At 35.5% G+C, this 21,249-nt stretch overlaps 1 protein-coding gene across 3 annotated transcripts in view; it reads right to left on the bottom strand.

Moving 5' to 3' along the window:
• LRRC7 (leucine rich repeat containing 7) overlaps positions 1-21,249 on the bottom strand; it is a 552,677-nt gene that overhangs the window by 70,742 nt on the left and 460,686 nt on the right. For 2 of the 3 annotated variants that reach the window (XM_077954325.1, XM_028832544.2), the window contains 4 exons: positions 18,933-19,044; positions 18,541-18,721; positions 15,740-17,420; positions 1,752-1,871 (listed from right to left, as the gene is read on the bottom strand). In XM_077954325.1, the coding sequence (XP_077810451.1) occupies positions 1,752-1,871; positions 15,740-17,420; positions 18,541-18,721; positions 18,933-19,044 (2,094 nt within the window). Of the gene's footprint in view, positions 1-1,751; positions 1,872-11,144; positions 11,286-15,739; positions 17,421-18,540; positions 18,722-18,932; positions 19,045-21,249 lie in introns of all 3 variants that reach the window. The other variant, XM_028832526.2, reaches the window with a different exon arrangement.

Here is a 21,249-nt window from a genome sequence, read left to right on the forward strand (position 1 = left end):
TCACTAAACAGGTACCCTTTCCAGGTGGTGTCATAGCCCTGTATCCCATCTTCTTAGCATTAACCACATCATATTATGTTTACCTATGATGCTGAATATTACCCAATAGTCAAATTAATAACATGCATAAAATAAATGCCTGTAAATCAGTGGCATTACCAAATATTTTGGATAAAATAAAATTTGATATTTAATGCATTTTTTGAAAGCACTGAAGTAGTCATCAAGGGAAAAATCACTTAGGTTATAAAGAATGTAAGTATGTAATACATATGTAGGTTACAAAGCACAATTATAAAATGAACACTCATGAGCTTAAAAAGTAGAGTGTAAAGAACCATAATTCAATTTTAGAATTAGAATAGTTCCAACGATAATATCCACTTTCTCCCTGATTCCATCCCCTACCTTACCTTTAGAGATAACCACAGTTCTAAATACTATATTTACCATTTACTTATAATAATAGGTTTCTTATGTACTTATGCCTAAATATTATGAGTTTTGCTTGTTTTGGGATTTGTAAATATGGTATTACATATTTATGCCATCTCTTGAAACATTTTTCCATTCAAATTATGTTTCTAAAGTTAACACACATTATTGTAATTATAGTTTACTAATTTTCATTGCTTTGAAATATTCCTTTGTGTGATTAACATAATTTATTTACATACTCTCCTGGTGGTAAACATTTGTTTTTTTCCAGTTTTCTGGTATTGGAAACATTTCATGTACCCTGAATGACATGTATGATAATTTTTCTACTTTAATACCTTAAGAGGAGAATTGATAGAATGTAGGGTATGTGCATATTCAGCTTTGCAGGAAAATTTGTAACCAAGGTGATGGTGTTTCATATTCCCATAAGAAGTCTAAAAGAGTTTCTACTGCTCTTATACCTACAAACAACTTGTATTTTTCAGATTTCTTAATTTTTGCCAGTCTAGTAAACATAAATGGCATCTCTTTTGCATTTCCCTGATTGATAAAAAGGTTGTTTTGTTTTAGTATTTATTTACCCACCTGATTCCCCTTGTATTTTGCCAGTTTAAAAAAACTGTGTTGTATGTCTTCATTACTGATTTGTAAGAGCTTTAAAAAATATATTTTAGAATACAAATTCTCTCTTCTCTCATATATGTAGCAAGTATCTTATCCCAAGTTGTGGCTTTCTTTTTACTCCTGCTGTGGTAATTTGTTATGTAATATTATAATTACCTCCTTATCACTCAGCACACCTTACTAGATAAAAAGGCTCTTGAGGTAAGAAACTGTATCTTTTTCATTTTTGTTTCCTCAATATCTAGCAAGTACTCCACATATAGTTGTACATATAGTTGTTCACTAAATATTTGCTGAATCAATTGTCATAACTTTAGAAATAGTGAATCAAATTTTCTTTTATGCAAACTGGTTACAACACACTGTTAAAGCCAAGAGAGTCAGAAGTACATCACATATCATTCTATATGTGCACTTCAAAGGTGAGTGGTAAGAGGAAAGAGTATCTGTAGAAAGGTTGCAGGACGCTGTTTATAAACATTTATTTCCAACTTTGAACAGCTGGCAGCGTTCATTTTCCATTCTTTTCAGTGTACTTACAGTCAACCAAACTCCTGTAGTAGGATATTATTTACCTTAAAGTTATCACAAACTTAGAAATGATGATAAGACACAAAATATTGATTATATATTGTAGTAGATTGTGCAAGCTTCATGGTTTGTATCATTAATTAAAAATTGGTTACCTTTTTAGTAATGGTGTCCGGAGGTACATCCCGCCTCCCAAGTGGATAAGGATTCCATTGGCCACTAGGAGATACATCTTCTTGTCCATTGTCTAAAATGTTGCTTTGCTGGGACGGGGTCTATTGCAAAAATGGTATGGCATTCTTTAGTGATGTAGTAGAAGTTTACCATAGTTTTCTGAAAAGAGTCCCTAATGATCATGGTAAAATTAAATTTGTTTAATTGCAGAAAAACATACATCCTGAACTGGAAATATTATATACTATTTACTGGGTAAGAACTGTAAATTGAAAGCTTTTTGGAAGCAATTAAAAATGCAATTAAATAACCATCTTAGAGTTGTTCACTGAATTTTAAGGAAAAATTTAGATTAGTTACAGTACCTGAATAAAAATAATCAGAATAAAAATAACCAATTGTTACAATTGTTAAAAACCACAGCACTTAAAACTTGCTTAATTTTAGTATAATCTCACCATCTAGAATAGAAATTGAAACCATATAATGCATAGAATGTAAGTTCTAATATTCCAAGTCATAACCTAAAATAAATTTTATAAGGTTGTATTAATTCTGGGAGAATATGCCTTGCACTAAACCCAAATAGTGCTGACACTGGCATAGTGCAAGATTTATGGTACTATGGCATTATCAACAAATAGCTTTGGGGAGGCATCAAAAATATGCTATTAAAAATGTGCTATTAGAATCGTAGTGTAAGTAAATCATGACTGTTTTGATTACCAAATTTATTTATTTACATAAATGATATATATTAAAGTTTAAACTCTTCATAAATATTTCATTTTGGCTGATTTCTTGCTTATTATTTTTAACAAATACTAATACCTGCCCGTCTTTATTTTGGGTGATTTCATATTCTAACCTGAGTAATAGCAAGCAATCATATACCATCAGAAAGCCTCCAGTGGAGGAAGTATAATGGTATATTTACATATATTTTCATAAAGGTTCCTTCCTTCCCTAGTGTGTAGGATACACAAGTACTGCTTGGTTTCCTGAGAGAATCTTCTGTGGTTGAGCTATGATACTCCAGTGTTTCCTATGTCATTTTCTTTTTTTTTTTTTTTTTTTTGAGACGGAGTCTCGCTCTGTCACCCAGGCTGGAGTGCAGTGGCCGGATCTCAGCTCACTGCAAGCTCCGCCTCCCGGGTTCACGGCATTCTCCTGCCTCAGTCTCCCGAGTAGCTGGGACTACAGGCGCCTGCCACCTCGCCCGGCTAAGTTTTTGTATTTTTAGTAGAGACGGGGTTTCACTGTGTTAGCCAGGATGGTCTCGATCTCCTGACCTCGTGATCCGCCCGTCTCGGCCTCCCAAAGTGCTGGGATTACAGGCTTGAGCCACCGCGCCCGGCCTCCTATGTCATTTTCTGCACATGTTCTAAAGGATCCCTACTGATAAAGCTCAGCTAGAGAGTGTGCAACTATACTTTGTGTAAGGAATTGTCCTCCTACCCTAGAAAGGGAGAACTGGGCTATTCTCATCATAACATGTTAAAAATGGGCTGTTTGCTAGGCTTCATCTGGTTACATTTAGTGGTCTTAGTTTGTTCTCCTCTGAAAAACAATGACAGAACCTCCTTACCTGCTTTCTGACCACACGTATTTTTTTAAAAGCATTGCTTGGAAAAATTCTAAAATAGGATTTATTATGACATTAGATGAAGTCTTCCTAGTATCTAATGGATTTAATGAAAATTAACTCAGTTTTCTTCTTGTTCTTTGGTTATGTGAATTCTTTTTTCATAATCCTATCAAAAAGTATGAAAAAAAAGAGAAAAAAGGGACTGAATTTGAGCTCCTGAGTTAGGAATGAATTGATGTGTGTTTATTTGAAAAATTCAATCTAGACAACACGTTTAAAGTATGTGTTACTTCAAAATAAGCAGGTAGCTATTCAATGACTATCTGTTTTCCAGCATTGCTTTTCTAGTTTTACCTTTTCCAGATTAATATGTTTGCATGTGCCCATACACATTTTTTTCTAGATATGAAAATATGGTAAATAAAAATTAAAATTAAGATTTAAAACATAATTATTCAGGTTAAGCATTACTGGCCAGTGTTTTCTTTTTGAATTTTTAGTATTTGTCTTTTCTGACTTAGTTTGTTTGCTAGTGAAGTGGGATAATTAATATGTTCATTTGGCCAGGTCTGTGCAATGTAGATTTTTAAGAAGTGGCCAGAATTTAACATAGGTTTCCTTTTTCTCCATATCCTCTCCATCTCTATCTGTGTTTCCTCCACCACACTTGCTTTGACTGCCCAGACATGGCTCCTACTCACTGTTACAGAGAAACAGAATTACAAAATTCTTTTTGGTGTTAAAAAATGTGAAATCCTTTTAGTCAAAATTCTAACATAATGGTGTAGGTGCTTCACTAGTTTATAAATTAATCTATTTCTTTTTAAAATTAGAATTAAAAATCACACCATGTCTTTATTACAGGGGCCAAAAGGAACACAAACATGCAGACACATTAAAAAGAACTTTCCACTAGGTAACAAATTAAAGGAACTTCCTGAAAGCAACTTCCTTTTAAGAATGCTCTGGCCTTTTTGTTTTTCTTACATGAGACATCTTAGGAATGACTTAAGTCTGCAGAAATAGAAAAACCATTAAAAACAATTTATTGACATTTGGTGGTGGTGGTGGTGGTGGTGGTGCAGACCAAAAAGAGAATTATGCAGTATGTGCACATTCTTTCCCAAAGGAGTATAGCTATTGTATATAAATTCAGTAGCTTAGCAGTTAAAATTCTATTAAAGGTTAAAAAAGCTACTGAAAAAATGTTAAAAAAAATGAAGCTATCACTGTTGAAATTTATTATTCCAGAGAAAATAATTGAACTGAGGTTCAGCTATTAATTCAATTATTTTTTGTACCACATTCTTTGTATTTTCTTTGGATATTTTAAGGAGTAAGAATGAGTTTTATTTTCCTTATCATATATAACTAAAGATAATAACATGGAAAATCATCACAATGCACTATTTCCTTAGCTTCTAAATTCTGCACATCTTTAAATATTTCAAAATAATACAGAAAATAGCTGGTGTGATTTTGTGAAAAACCAGAAATTGTATTTGATAAGACATGCAATAATTCTGAGTAGAAGTCTTGCTGAACAGATGCTATGCCCAGAGATGAGTGTGGGTATTTGTGGATTTAACATTTATAATTTTGACTGCTATGAATGATCACCAAGTGTCTACTTGATCAAGTAATTTCTAATTTTGCTGAGACATAAATGTGCATGCATATGTATGCCTCTTTCTCTATATCTATATATGTCTGCACATTTGTATGAGCATGTGCATGTGTTCTTATGTATATATATGTGTATAAACATATATATGTGTGTGCAGTAGTCACATAACTGAGTTAAATAAGCTTAGGTGGTACAGCAGCTTTGGTAACTGATGGGTGTACAGTATGCTTGTGAAATTATACTTATTATTACAATTATATGAGAGTCGTATTAGAATTTGGCAATTTTCAAAGGTCTCAGGACATATCCCTTAAGAATGCAAGAATTTCTTTTGCTAAGTAATTGGCACATAGTTCATAAAGGACACTACCACAGATTCAAAACATCTGCAGTAAAAATTGTTAAAAACAATCATCCTCAAAGTTTTTCCAGTGAAATTATTGTTATATTATTCACTTTCATAATATCTTTTGGAAGAAATAGGTATTACAAAGGTAAAAATATGCCAAGCTTGGATCTAAATGATAGTGATATCATGGGCTTCAATCTGAAGGTGGTAATATAATGCCCAAGTAATTTTTAAACCAGAATTCCATTATAACGAAATTCCACATGAGTACTAAATTATTATTTTGGTAAATTTAGTCACTGTCTATAAGAATTTATTTGGATTTATAGGCTGAAAGCTTTTTTCATAATTAGATAGGTAAGTGAATCTTTCTTGAGGGACAAGTAGCCAATAATAAATGCAGCAGAATCAATAGAAATTATAGGCATGAGCTGCCCTGAGGTGCAGCATAAATCTTGCTTTGCTTTCAGCAGAAAAAATGGCATTAAATAAGCCAATAAGCCTTGGCACTAGGGTGAATAAATGCATACCAAATGTTGGTACTATCTGATACTGAGTCATTTGCATGTATACAGAAAGAAAGGACAGTAGACATTTAAAAATAGTTTAGGTGCAAATATTGCTATCTAAATTTCTCTAACTCAAAATCTAGTGAGACGAGTATCAACTAAGTAATTTCAATCAACTTCAGTAAAACAGATAGTGAGGCTAATTTCTTCCAGGCAAAATTATATGATAAGATAATTTATTACATATATTTATATTATTTTAGCCTTCCCTCACCTGAAATTATAACTGATTTATATTAATGCCTAATTCAATAAGCCAGTAAACAGTGGGTGCTATGGTATACTGTTATGGTGGTAGAAATTAAAAAATGAACAAGAGGAAATTATCAATGTCTCCATTATAAAAGAGACCACACTATTTATATTAGCAGCTGGCCACTTGTGGACATGGAAGTAGGAAAGGCCAAGGATTTCCTCCCCAGCCCTGCTTGTGTCTAGGGCTACAGTAGCCTGGATGATTAATAAGTTATTTTCTTGGGTCCATAACCTTTAGCTTTTCATTGCTACCGAAAATAATTCTTGGTGATACTGAGTGCTCAGGAAATGTAAGTGGATCTGAAAGAGCACAAGGTAATTACTAGCATTCATTAAGCTCAGTTAACTAAGAAAGCACTAACCTGTAGCACACAGGGCATGATTGGGGTCATGATATGTTTTGGATTAGTCAATATATTCTACTTGTGTATTCTTTTCTCCATCCTATAATATCTACTTCTCTAGATTGTTTTGAAGGTTATGTGAGGTAATAATGCATAGGTAAGAGGTTTTTAATCTATGAGTCATGTTCTATGAAAATGTTAGGTTTTACAAACATTTGAGAAGGCATCATCATAGAGTAGAAAGAGTATGTATGTAGGCACCAGGCAGAAGCAGATTTAAATTCTACCTACTACTATGCTAAGTGCAGGAGTTACAACAGTGAAACAGTGACAATACAGGTGAGTTATTTTGTGTGACACATGAGCCTCAGTTTCCTCATCTACACAATCGAGATAAATATGCCCTTTAAGGGTTTTATGGGTTGCAAGACAAAATATAGTTAAAGTACCTCATAGCACCAGGTACATAGTAGATTCTCAATAAATCCTTGTCTTTATTTTTCTCCCAGTGGAACTATGTATCCATTCTACCATTAATTTTAATATTAAAAATGGTAGTTTGAACTGACATTTTACAATTTGTATTTCTCTACGATAACATAAAATTTCAAGGCAATAGCTAAGCTTAATTACAAATAAAATACATCCAAAGAAGCACATGGAACCATTAATAACATCATAGAAAGTTGCCTTATATGCTTTTTGGAAAGGCAGTAAATAAATGATAAATGAATAAATGAATGACTGAATGAATGAATAAAAATAAATAGAATACTAATAATTCTGTAATTTAATAAAATATTTATATGTTCTAAATGTTCTGGTTCCTAAGTATTACTAAATTTTCTGGGAAATTAGCATAAGCATCTAAATAAATGAATATATTAAGGAAATTAAATTTATTAAACAAATTTTGTTATATTTGTTGGCATTTTCTTAATATCTTAAAGAGTTCTATAAAATTATAGAAGACGTAATTTACTCTTTATAGTATAGACAGCCTATATGTAGCTTGTAATCCATGAAAAATGTACCATGCTTGATCTGACATGTAATAAATATGAAAAAATGGAAAATATTTAAAATACATTGCAAAATCTTGAAGAGTGTTCCCTTTTTGTTCATATAAATATTCACAATGTAAATAGTTGATCAAGTGCAGAGTTCTTCAAGCTTCATTCATAAATAATTATATCCTTTGATTAGTTTATTACAAATTTGTTTAAAGATTGCCTTGGTGCAGGACAGGAAATATAAAAAAGCTTATTCTTTCTCCTAGTTGCAAGAGGCAAGCCTTGGCAAACAGGGTGGGGATACATGTTTCCTTCGGAGAGCAGCACCTGCACAATGGATGCTAAAACTCCATTTCCAGTGCTTAACTTCCAACAGGTGAAAACATTAATTTAGATTCCTTAGGAAACTTCCTTCATTCTTTCTAGGACACTCCAAAGTCATTTGCCACAGCATCTAACTAGAGATAGCCAGTATTATCATTCAAGAATTTTATGAATAAAAGAGACAGCTCCAGAATTTCCACAGGAGAAGAAATAGTTATGTCAATTTTATTTAATGAAAATGTTTGTTTATAAATTGGTCTAACCCTACATTTTAGTGAAATTCTTATGGTTAATGAGTATTTAGGGGCTGCAAAGAAGTCTTAAGGATCTGAGACGGTAATTTTTATTATCTTAAGTAGAAAGACAAACATGTTATAACAGATTTTTATGCATTTCTAAATCAAAGTTAAGTAATTTTTGCCTATCTCCTCTCCTGGGGAGAAGGGTTCAGGGAGATTGAACCTCAATCATGGGACCTGTTAGCAATGGTCAGTGGAGCCCAGGAGGAATAATTGGAGAGACTGCATTTTAAAGAGAGGCTGATTCTAGAGTGTGGCAGAAAAACCTAACAAATTTTCAAATGAAAGCTCTGTACAAGAGACGTATGAGGGTACAAAAGCGAAGGGACAGAGGCTTAGACTAGAATTCATGGGAGGAAGCAGAGCCCAGAGATATTATTGCAGCCCATTAACTATCCAGTGCCTGATAAGGTTCCTGCATTGGTGACTGGGAAAGTTGTCCCAGATGCCTAAATTCTTGAAGTTTATAGGACTTAAAGTGGTAAGTTTTGGATCATAAAATCTTTTGGAGTAATGCATTACTCGCCCTGCCTATGTATCTTTTTCCTCCCTTGCCTTCTCTATTTTTCTTCTTTTTTTGGTGCAGATAATAAAATGTTGATGATAATTTATTTTGAGGTGGAGTCTTTTAATACTTTAATGATTCTTGATTTGCAATTAATGTGGCTTCCAAAGAAAATTCGTTTTGGTCACCTATGTGCTCAACTGAGGATTATTGAAAGTCCCCAAATATAACTCTGCATTATTTCTTCTTAGAGCTCGCATGAGTCCATTCTCTAGGGTACCCCAAATGACATCAGAAAATTAATATGCTAATACAGTGATACCTAATTTATATCTGGAGAGTAATTTAGATGTTAGGAAACACTGTTTCAAGTGTATTGGCATTTTTCAGACACTGTATATATCTATATTGTCATACAGATTGATAAGTAAATATGGTCAAAAATTTAGCAAAATAGGGGCATCTTCATATGATATAACTTCAGGGGGGTTCAGGCAATAGCTTCCATCATACCAAGATCTCTTTAGTTTGTTCACTGAATTTTGAAATTCCATTTTTTTAGTTTAAAGGTTTGATATGGTTTGGCTGTATTCTCACCCAACTATCACCTTGAATTGTAATAATCCATATGTGTCAAGGGTGGGACCAGGTGGAGACAACTGAATCATGGGGGCAGTTTCCTCCATACTGTTCTGGTGGTAGTGAAGAAGTCTCATGAGATCTGATGGTTTTATAAATGGGAGTTCCCCTGTACAAGCTCTCTTGCCTGCTGCCATGTAAGATGTGACTTTGCTCCTCCTTCGCTTTCCACCATGATAGTGAGGCCTCCCTAGCCATGTGAAACTGTAAGTCAATTAAACCTCTTTCCTTTGTAAATTACCCAGTCTTGGGTATGTCTTCATTAGCAGTGTGACAGCAGACTAATACAAGGTTTGATTTCTATTTAATTGGCAAGCCCTATAAGAAAGGTCCCTATTTAAAATTGTGATATCTTATCTATTCCTTAATGCCGTTAAGTTTCAAGATCTTTTTGAAAACTGGTTTTGTTAGGGAAGAGGATGAGAGTCTTGGGCCTCTGAGAGGACATGAAAACTAGGTTCCATTAAAGTAGGAAATGAAGTAAAAATAGTCACGCTGATGGTGTGTTGGAGCCAATTTGTACTGGCTCATGAGAGCCAACTGCACGTGAATCTTCCCAATTCTAAGTTCAGTGACATTAAGTTGGTACCTTGAAATTAGCCATAGGGAGAGTATTTATATTGCTGACATTGGCAGATACCACAAATCAAGGCCTTGTCTTTGATTTGTTACCAGCACTCCACTGGTCCTGCAGTATAGACCAGGCACAGCAAAAATAGCATTCAAAAGTTTTCAATTTAGTGTTTTTTTTTTTTTTTTTTTTTTTTTTTTTAAGTTATGGTGAGTGATAAAAAAGCTGTGGCTATAAATGTCTTCTTGATTTTGTTATTCTACTCACAGTATGAACCAAACTATCCGCATTTTGGGAATGTTATTAAAAAACTAGATTAACAATAAAACAGGAATTTGAGGTCTTATGACCCTCATTTTGATGGGGTGAGTCATAATGTTCATTCATTTTATTAAGAGAGAAGTGTTTAGAAGTTACTGTCACTCTGTTATCCCTACTTTGCATTGCTTTTTTCATAAAAACTTACTAAGCTAATGACTATATAAATATATAGGCATAATGACATACTGTGAAAATGACTCATTGGTTTCCACTAAAATGTAACTAAGACAGAAGGCATTAATTGATCTACAAGTAAAATGTGCATTCTCAGTTTTGGCTGAATTAAACAAACAGAAATGTTCCTTTAACAATGGAAATGTTTCCTCATTCAGTATATTCCCTTTCAGTGTTCCTACATTTTCATCTAATACCATGCAAACTTGCTACTTTTCCACTAACCTAGTTTCCTAAGCCACAAACTTGTTTCTCATATTTTTCTTTTGGGTTATATTTCCTGCAAAAAAATGGGCTGAAGAAGCACTTATAAGTACCAGCTACTTAATTCTCCTCCTAATTTAGGATTCTATGTCTTTTCCAAAAGAATCAATTGAAATCCAATAATAATTTTGAGCTCTGTTCTCAGAATGCATCACCAGGAGACGATAGGACTATCTCCAAAAAAGTAAAAAACATATATATATATATAAACACAAAATAAAGAAAAACAAAGGAAGAAAAAAGGAAATGAATAATAAGAAAAATGAACCTTGAAGCAACACAAAAAGCCATGTACCTGCTCAATCCAAAAAGCAAAGCTCAATCCAAAAAGCAGGAACCTGATAATCAGTCCAGCTACAAATATTCATTTAGCGGCTAAGAGTTCAGGCTCTACATTATTTGCCCTTGTGCTTTTTGGACTCATAGGAGCCTATAGTAAGCAGGGTTGTATGTACAGCCTAAACACATTAAGTGAACAAACAACATCAATTGGCTTTGGTATGCTGACACATGTAGGGCAGTCCATACTTACTTTCTGAAGAGGTAGTTCTTGATGATCAAATTTAGACTTAGTCTGCAAGTTTAAAGTCATGCTTCTGCCTGCATGCATTGCTGAAATACCTCCATAGGGCAGCATGCCAAGGTTAACTGTATTGTGTTTGTAAGCAGCATTCTGAGTAGAGGAAATAATCATGTGACAGGGTGTGAACACATGCTCAACAAACTGATAAATTACATGAACAGGTTTAAATTTATAACATTTAACTTTAGGCAGGCAAACAGTAACTTTTTAAAAAAACATGCACTTGATCAGACAGAAGCATACAGTAAACAGTGTTAGTTATGCACATAATGAGTACCATCCAAAACTACAGAAAAGACAAAAAGCAAAGAAGATACATTCTGTTTTTCATCTGCTGCTAACTCAACGTCATAAATTCTGTCTCTTATACATCGTGATAGTAGTGACTTTGGACAAGTATTATTCATCTGTGGTAATCTAGCCATTTAAACAGTGAGATCTTAAATTTTACCAGCTGCAGATCTTTGTTCTCTTTCACATTGTGAGATCATCACTTGTGAAAGACAAATATTAGTTTCTAATTCTGTCTTAAGCTAATGCATTGCAATGTTAAAGCCAAAATCAGTCTCCTTTATTGCTCAGTCTGTAGGCATAATTACAGCAACTCAGAAAAAACAGCTGGTAAAATGTCATTTGAGCTGACCATAGGCTTGATTGAACTTACTTATTAATTCAGTTAAATCAATCAAATACATTTTATGTGGATCCAAATATTCTATTTTTTGTTTCTTAAAAATTATATTTTAAACTAAAGAAATTTCATAGTAATATTAAAGCAATTATAATTTATTGATTTATTAATGCGAATTATCTAATATATTCAAATACCTACAGAACACTCTGGTGGCATTTGCATTTAAGTGACTGATAGATAATTTTTTTCCTATAAAACTTTATTTAAAATTTAAATGTAAAATTTTAGATACCCTCTCATCAAATTGTTTCCACCTGTACAATCTCCTTCTTCAGTCTACAATGGAAATGTAATCATTGACAGCATTTGGCCCCTTTAAGTAATTTTATCATTTTGGAAAAAAAATTTCTCATTTTGGAAAAAAAGTTAACTTAGCACACTTTTTCTAAGCCAAATATTACTGAACATTAACAGCAGGCAGCTATTCTATTCTGAGGGCAATATTATCAAAGTAATGAGTTTTAGCATCAAAGTTTCATTGACTGAAGCTGAAAGATTATTATACTCCTGATGGTGTGCTTGTCTACCAATCATATTTGTTATGGATCCATTATTATTTCATATAGAGATTTTCCATTGTCACCATGCCAAAACTGAAAAAGACACTGAACATCTCAATCTAGCACTTGGAAAATTCCCTAAGGTTTAAAATTCCTCCAGTCTAGTGCTCTCTCAGCTTCTACAGAACAGAAGCAGTCTCAGACATATGGGTTCATGTTTTAAATTCCCTGTCATAGTGTGGCTCTGCAGTGAAAGCATGGGCCTTGTGGTTAAACTAAAAGAGGAAACAAGCATCTTTTATCTAGGGTAGTTCTTGGAGCTGCCTCTTCAAGGTCAACACTTAGATCTTTCACCAACATTATGTTGAACTGTTAAGCTTATCCAACGTCCAAGTCTCTAGGCAATTGTCTTTTATGTGGAATGGACAGAAATCTCATAATTTCTTGTGTAACCATTTGATTTTCAGGGTTCAAATGACTCAATTAAATTTCACAGGGAAAGCAGCACATTATTTCTCTGGTGCAGTCTGCCTTTGGACAGAATGTTAAGTAGCACAGCTATGTCGAAACTGGTTTCACATAATAAGTCTGTGCTTCAGTACCCCGAATTCACCTTGTTGAGTAGCTGGGAAGTTTTATGAAAGATATAGCCTGAATAGCTCAGTAACTCAGCTGAAAGAAAGAAATGCGACTTGGAGAAAACAAAAGAAAGACCTTCTAGGATCTGATGACCCCAAGCAATACTCTAAGGTAATTTAATTTCTTGGAATTAAATGAGAAGCTATTGAATGTACATTGAAATTGCTTTGAAAAATGAAAGACACCTAGGGAGCTGTACACAAACAGAGGTTATATGAAGATCAATTAAGAAGGGAAGTGTCATAGCAATGAAAAATACATGAGTTCGCTTTTTGTTATCTGGGATAGGAAGGGACCTTCAAACATTTGCTGATTCAAATCTCTCTCCCCTAACCCTATATTCCTGCTTAAAATTCTTGCTTCATCTAGAGGAGTCACCTACTTTTCAGTAGCTGGGGTCAAAGGAGAGGAACCATTGATCTGGGACACCAGTAACTAAGTGATGGAACCAAATGCTTAGAATTTTATCTTTTCCTTTTCATTAGTTGTTTCCACTCATTCCTCTGTTGCCTCAAATTACTAGTCATTGTACATATGCTCCAAAAAGCTTCTTACAACCTTTCTTGACTAGTTCATCTTACCCTGTTACGTATGGTCGTGTCTACACGAGGCCAGAGTTCCCAAACTGTACTGTATTATTTGGCCCCAAATATTTTCGCCCTCCAAGTTATCTGTCTACATGGAGGGTATACTTGAGGTAAGGCATGGTGACAACCGACCAGGTGTCTCCCACTGACAGCCAGTCATGAGGCTTTGATGAGGCTCCCTTCAATGGGACTGAGCAAACCTATTTGAAACAGACATTCTGATGAAATATTTTGCAAGGCAGAACCAATTTCCACATTGAGAAACTAACACCCACACCCACATTTATTAGTTCACTCTTTCCCTAAAAAAAATTGTTTTCTTGTCATGTAGACACGACCTACAAGCAATATAATTATTTGAAAAGAGTAAACCTGTAAACATAAAATTCAGTATTAAAGAAATACATAATAAATGCAGTGACCTGTGCTTTTAGCAGGACACCAAATAAAATAATAAAACTATTGAGTGAGACAATGCAATAGTATATTATTACCCAGATCCCCAATTTGCACTGAGAATTCAGCCCTAGAAAATGAGAACAAAAAGCCCCATTTTCACAAAAAGGATCTTTAAGATTCTAATGTCAATGCAGAGCACATCAAGCCCTCTACACTAAAAGCCACAAAGTACACTGAATGATGATGGTCAATTGAAAATAGTTCTAGAAAATGAGGCCGGGCGCGGTGGCTCAAGCCTGTAATCCCAGCACTTTGGGAGGCCGAGGCGGGCGGATCACAAGGTCAGGAGATCGAGACCACAGTGAAACCCCGTCTCTACTAAAAATACAAAAAATTAGCCGGGCGCGGTGGCGGGCGCCTGTAGTCCCAGCTACTCAGGAGGCTGAGGCAGGAGAATGGCGGGAACCCGGGAGGCGGAGCTTGCAGTGAGCCGAGATCACGCCACTGCACTCCAGCCTGGGCAACAGCGTGAGACTCCGTCTCAAAAAAAAAAAAAAAAAAAGAAAATGAGTACCAGGTTTCTCTTAGAGAGATTTGAACAGGCAACAAAATGTAATTCTAGGCATCATATGATTTTTTTTCTTTCCACTGTCCCTGATCCCTGTATATGTGGACTTATTTTTTTTTTTTTCCAAGATGGAGTCTCACACTGTCGCTCAGGCTGGAGGGCAGTGGCGTGATCTTGGCTCACTGCGACCTCCACCTCCTGGGTTCAAGCAATTCTCCTGTCTCAGCCTCCCAAGTAGCTGGGATTACAGGCGTGCACCACCACGCCTGGCCAGTTTTTCTTTTTTTGTATTTTAAGTAGAGATGGGGTTTCACCATGTTTGGTCAGGCTGGTTTTGAACTCCTGACCTCGTGATCCGCCTGCCTTGGCCTCCCAAAGTGCTGGGATTACAGGCGTGAACCACCATGCCTCACCTATTGTGACCCAATTTTTAACTGAACTAGAATTTTCTTTTTTGCTGTAATACACATACTAATTTGTACGTTTGTTGTCTTCATAAAGACATCATCTATTTTTGTTGTCTGTAGTATAATTTGAGTTTAAACATTTCTTTCTATATAAAAACCAACATTCTAAATGGCAGGATTTTTATTAAATAAAATAATGTGTAGGAGGGCAATTAATCCCTGCTTATTTTTCTGTTTCTTGCTGGGAAAATTATTGCTCATTAGAAATAATACCTAGTAGTCCCATAGCACTAACTATGTGCAAATTTCATAAACAAATTACGCCTGACTTTAATATAAGTGAGTCCATTCAGAAACGGGGGAAATATCCACTTTTTATAGGTTCAATAAAAATCATACTCTTTAGGTCACTAGAGAACAGTTCTGTGTCCTAGGAGAGGCATTTTGCCTTAATGACTAGAAAACAGTTGAAGCACCATCCCCTCTAATGGAGTCAAATTCTTTCTTACTAACAACATTTGGGTTAGATTTGATGAATAATTCACCTGCAGGTTATGAACTCTCAGAGAGCATTTAGCCACAACCATGAAAAACTATTATGATCCATTTCCCCCACAATATAAAGATAAATAAAATACTGATCATCTAATTCATTCACGTAGTTCATGCTTCACTACATGTGCTTAGAAATGCCAAAAAAGTAACACTAAAGGCAGGAGGGATATTCTTACAGAGAAATGCCAGACATACCCTGTCTAACCGTCTAGCTTCTATATGTCTAAGCAGCTGTTGTCTCCAGTCTGCAGGCATTTTACCACAGCTCTCCTCTCCCTTCACAGGAGTAGGCCTCGTCTTTAAATCACTGTTATCTGATGGCTTGTCACCATAGTTACCCAAGTTATAGTCAGATGGTATTTTTTCCAAAAGAGCTGCCATAGTAGGCCTAGCTGAAACTGGCCTGGTTTGGGAGGCACCATAACTCTCTGTACTGTAGCTTCTCGCAGACAATGGCCTCCTTTGGGTAAGGTTTTTAACCGGAAAACTTCCCGCCTGAGCTTTCACTTCTTGATATGAAGGGTGTTCATCTTCATACCTGCCATTCCTTTTCAGGAACTGGGACTCAGTCACTGTAACGCTGCTTTGGCGATCCAGCCCTCCCCTATATGGAGGTCTGCCATACCTATCAGTTGCGGGCAGCTCGTGAGGCTCATTGACCCTTCTAAACATGGCCATTTCTGTGGCGCTCACCAGGGAGTCGGCCCTTCTCAGGAAGCCTGCCCTGGCCCCTTGACTTGCGAACTGGGCATTCACCACAGCATCCTCATTCACAGATGGCTGAGAAAATGAAAACATTTGCTCCATTGGTGGGTATCCTCTGTAAGCTCTAGGACTAATCAAATCCTTGGTGATGTTTTTGCTGGCCTGTTGCATGTACTCGGGATTGTGTTGAAAAGGGGGTGGTATCCTCTTTTCGGCTTTCACTTCCACTGATCCTTGAGGATTGAAGCTTTGGTCAAACTGATAGACTTTTTTTGTCATAGAAGCTTTTTGTTGTTGTGGCCCTTTACTACTTCCGTAGGTGAGCATCTCGTCATCCAGCATCGGGACTGACTGGCTTCGAGACATACTGGACATACCATGCTCTGGTCCCAGCATCTTATCTGGTCGTTCGTGGCTTCCTAAGTGATCACTCCCAGAAGCATAGTTTTCTAATGGTATGTTATACACCTTATATGTACCAATGTCAATCTCATCGATACTCTGTGACTTTTTGAATTTATTAGACTTGATATCTTTCATTAGAGGGGAAAGCCTCTCTGTGCTTTTGCTAATTGAAATAACACCTTTAGAAGAGTCTGGGCGGCAGTGGATTTGAGAAAAGACATTACTAAGACTCCTGTTGGGATTGGAATCATGATACTCCCATGGTACGCCTGGAGAAAAAGGACTAGGTATTTCAGTAGATTCCTTTATATGTTCTTTCCTTTCAGGCAATGGGCTGGTAGTAGGGGTTGTCTCTAATTTGGAAGGAAAAGCGGTCCTGTCTTCAAATGGACTAGGGGTTCTGGTCCAATTCTGCCAAGGATTGGAAGGAGGCACTTCTGTTTCTGGTGTGTGTCTGTGTGTAGACTGCTCAAGTTCCAGGGGAACACCAACAATCCTGTCTTGCCTGATCAAAGGCCTGCGTCCATGCGAAGATGTGCTTCTAGATTTCGAACTTAAGAGAGGATTACTGTTGGCATTCTCAGCTGCGGTTTCCTCAGCAACAAACCCTGTGTTGTCATAATGTGAGCCATCAGTCCAGTTGTCAGTGAAAGTATCACTCATGGGCAGCCGGTCAGGACGCTGTGGTATACTGCCTGGGGGAACAGCCTCCCGCTGGCTGAGTAATGGCTTTGAATCAAGAGGCTGTGGGAAAGATGGTGCAATCCTGTGAACACAATGGGAAGAAGAAATTGAAAAGGACGAAGAGTTGGGTCTAATTAGAATCATGATTCCTGATATCCATTCCTGGAGATTCTGATTTGGTACATTTCGAACTATTGGCTGAGAGTACCTTTCTTACAAATGCTTGGTGTATGTAATGAATCTAAATTGTCTTCGGATAACTTTTACTTGAAGGTCAGGTTTTGAAGACACTAAATGTTACTATATAGAGAGCATATTCAGGTATGTTTTTGTAGAATGTAAATTATATTATGACTTTAGATCCCTGACATGTTTATATCATTGACCATGTTATTTCTAGCAGATACTGAAATAATGCAGATAATGAATTTACAGACTGAAAGCGTTAAGATTTTTATTATGAGCATCAATGAATAGGAAAAGTTACTCATGAATTACTAAAGAAGACGTTGCCAATAGTGGCAATATTTTCAGTAAAATATGAGTAAAAGTTATTGACTACCTATATCATATAACAATTTTAATTTGCTATTTGTAGTATAAAACATAGCAACAAGTTACAAAATGGAATTAGAACTGGAAAACACTGCCTTATTGAGTCACTTTATTGTGCTCTGTGTGTGGTTTTTGTTTTTTCATCTGTAAAGTTAGAGTAATATAGAAGAGGAGGCATTTTGGAAAGATTAAGTACTTTAAAATACATCCTAACTTTTCCAGGTGGTGATAAAATTATTATGATGATGATAGCAATGAAAATTTATTGAACACTTACTCTGGACCAAACACATAAGTGTTTTACTGGCATTTTATTTTAATTCATTATGCCATTTTGTATGGTAAAACATCCATGTCTCATCAATAAGTATCAGTGGGCTAACATTTTTTTTTATTTTTAAAATTTTTTGTTCTACCATCTCATCCTGTTAACTCCTACCATGTCTTCCTTAAACAATGGCCTCTCCCTGTAAGATGGATTCATCTGTTCTTGGCAGTCCCAGGCGAACAACATTTGCTTACCTGCCCCTTCTGTCTTCTGTGCCACTTGTGTGCTGAATACAATTCCAAAATTAAGAAGATTCCATTTTTTAAAAAGTTGCTGAAAATAAACGTTTGGGAACAAAAGGAGGGAATTCTAAACACACCTGTTACCCCACAAAGAATTATGTACTGCATCTTTAGCTGTTGTCTGCAAGGACCCCACTTTAACCCGGGTATTAGAGGATCCTGAGGAAGCCTGGGAAGGCGAGTAGTCTGAGTAAGTGCCTGAGGAAACACTGTTATTCAGACAGTGAGTTTTGTCAACTTCAGACTCATCAGTTGATTCTGAAATTTAAAGGGGAAAATGTTATAATGCTATGACACTGACAATTACACGGAAAAGCAAGTATGAAAAATGGAAACCATACCGATTAAGGTTAGAAATGCATATTTGTAAAACATTTGTATAGACTATGGTGTATCATAATTTACAACTGGCGATTCATCATGCACATGCATTTGTAGCATATTTTCCACATTGGGTTCACAATGTTACCTTTTTTGTCCTTCCCTAGCAGAACAAGTTTGGGTGGGTACAGAGGGGTCTCAGCTAATGAAGGGTGAAGTTCCCCAATCCTCATTTCATTAGCTGGATGAACAAAAGAATCCTGAGAGATATAATAATACAGGACAAGGAAAGTAAACATTTAAACAATGGTTAACCGAAGTGGCAGTATGTTTATTTGGCTCAGATTCAAAAATGTGACTCTAGAATTCAGTTCACTGTGGGGCACTGGGAGAAATAAACCATATGTATCTCTGAGTTAAGCATTAAAAATTTTTTTTCTAACGTAAGTGAGTCCATTTATTCATCCTTTTTTTTTTGCATGTTGTTTATATGCCTGGCACTGTGCAATGAACTGTGGAGGTTCCAAAGAAAGACAAAATGTCGCTGGTACCCTCTGGGAGTTTATAATCTAGTTGGAGAGATGAGATATAAGTCATTAGAACACCAGACTGAATTATGATAAGCCATTAATGAGCAGTATGATTCACACAAATATGACATATATGCATGTAATTGTTCTAAGTGGTGAACTCTCTTAAGAGTTTTAAGAGGAAAGTATGTCACTGACTAATTAAGATTTTGTGTGTGTGTGCATCCCTAGCCACATTAATTCACTGTCGGGTCCTATAAATCCTGCTCTTCCCACCACTTTCCTCCTCACTTTCTACTGTATCCCAAGTGATCATCTCCTCAATTTCTCAAGTTCTATCATGTCTTCTTCCAAAGGTTCCTGGTTTTCTCACACCTAATCTAGCGTGCTAAATCTTCATTCTATACCCCTTCTTTGAGTGTAACGAGCAATATCGATACACGACTATAACTTCATAATGACAAATAAACATGTAGAAAACCCAAGAATTTTAAACTTCCACAATTCAAATTACTGTTCTCAGCTAACCAGGGAGTGTGGAAAGCATTAGGGGAAGGTAAAATACCAAATTCTCACTTTCTTCTAGATATAAAAATGCCTTATCTATGCCCATAAGTAGTGAGATATATTTATGCATAGCAGCTATTGTTATGTCTTCTTTTCCCTTAAGATTAATTTTAATTCAAATAAGAATTTTTCAGCTTTTTAATTCATTAGTATCTTGTGAGTTTGGAGCACTAATGTAAAATACTTAGAAATATTTTGTTAAATCAGAGAAAAAAATATACTTGAGGACAAAAATATTGTAAATTTAAAAAGTCCTGTCTTAAAACTAATCGGTTGGTATAATGAACAGGCAGAAACTCTTACTATAAATTTTATATATTGCCAAGGACCCCCATAGTGAGACATGCTCAGGTCTTTGGTTATTGCAGAGAAGCACGTCCATTTCTTTTAACTTTTGGTTTAAGTTCTATCTTTTGGGATTCTTTTGGGTTAGGTTTGTATGGAAATATTTGCCTGAAAAAACTGGTTATATCTGATACTTTTTAAGTTTTTAAATAGAATATTTCAATAAAAGAAAATGGCAAGGTCATTTAGTCCAACACTTTTGTTTTCTAGAGGCGGGTTCTGAGACTCGGCTTAGGCCTAGGGCACACAGATCCAGCACTGCAGCAGGATTCTCTTGGGCTCCATTCCAGTGATCTTTCCTTACCTTGTGCTGCCTCCTGGTGAGCTCAGCTGTGAGCACACAAGGAACTTAAAATGAGGTATCAAATTGCAAAGAGGAACAGGAAAAGGAGTAGAATGGAAAATTCAGTAGTTGAAGAGGCTATATTTGCTACTCAAAAGTGTTTTATGTGATACTGTGCATGCCATATTGCCTATCCTAAGAAAAGTTCATTTTTCATATGGGCTTCACAGAACAAAGAAAACTACCCAACAAAAGAAATTGATCACTGACTTTGTTTTTTTATAAATTCTTTTATAGAGGCCATATTTTCTTTATTTTGATTGATTTTAAAAATTATTTCAGAGGGTACATATTCTTCATTTTGATTGATTTTGAAAGTTAGTTCAAAGATTTAGCATAAGAAATGTATGACAAAGTTTCAAGGTGACAGAATGGAGGATAAAAGTCTTTATATACCTTTGGAGAAATTTATAAGAAGATATGAGTTTGAGAAAGAGTACCATGAAAGGCATAAAATATGCTGACTTGCCAAAAAATTTGTTACAAGATGTCATATTTTCATCCTATTTCTATTTTTGTATTTTGTTAGTCACATTGGGCAAGTCAGTGTACTTCTCTGGGCATTATCATCATTAAAATAAAGGTAATCAGTAACAGGAATTAGTGCCAATTCCTGTCTGGCACTAACAATCTATGAATCTAAAGGTAAGTTATTTGTTGAAATAATAATCTAAAAATAT

The sequence above is a fragment of the Macaca mulatta genome, chromosome 1 (genome assembly GCF_049350105.2).
Source record: "Macaca mulatta isolate MMU2019108-1 chromosome 1, T2T-MMU8v2.0, whole genome shotgun sequence".
Taxonomy (NCBI): domain Eukaryota; kingdom Metazoa; phylum Chordata; class Mammalia; order Primates; family Cercopithecidae; genus Macaca; species Macaca mulatta.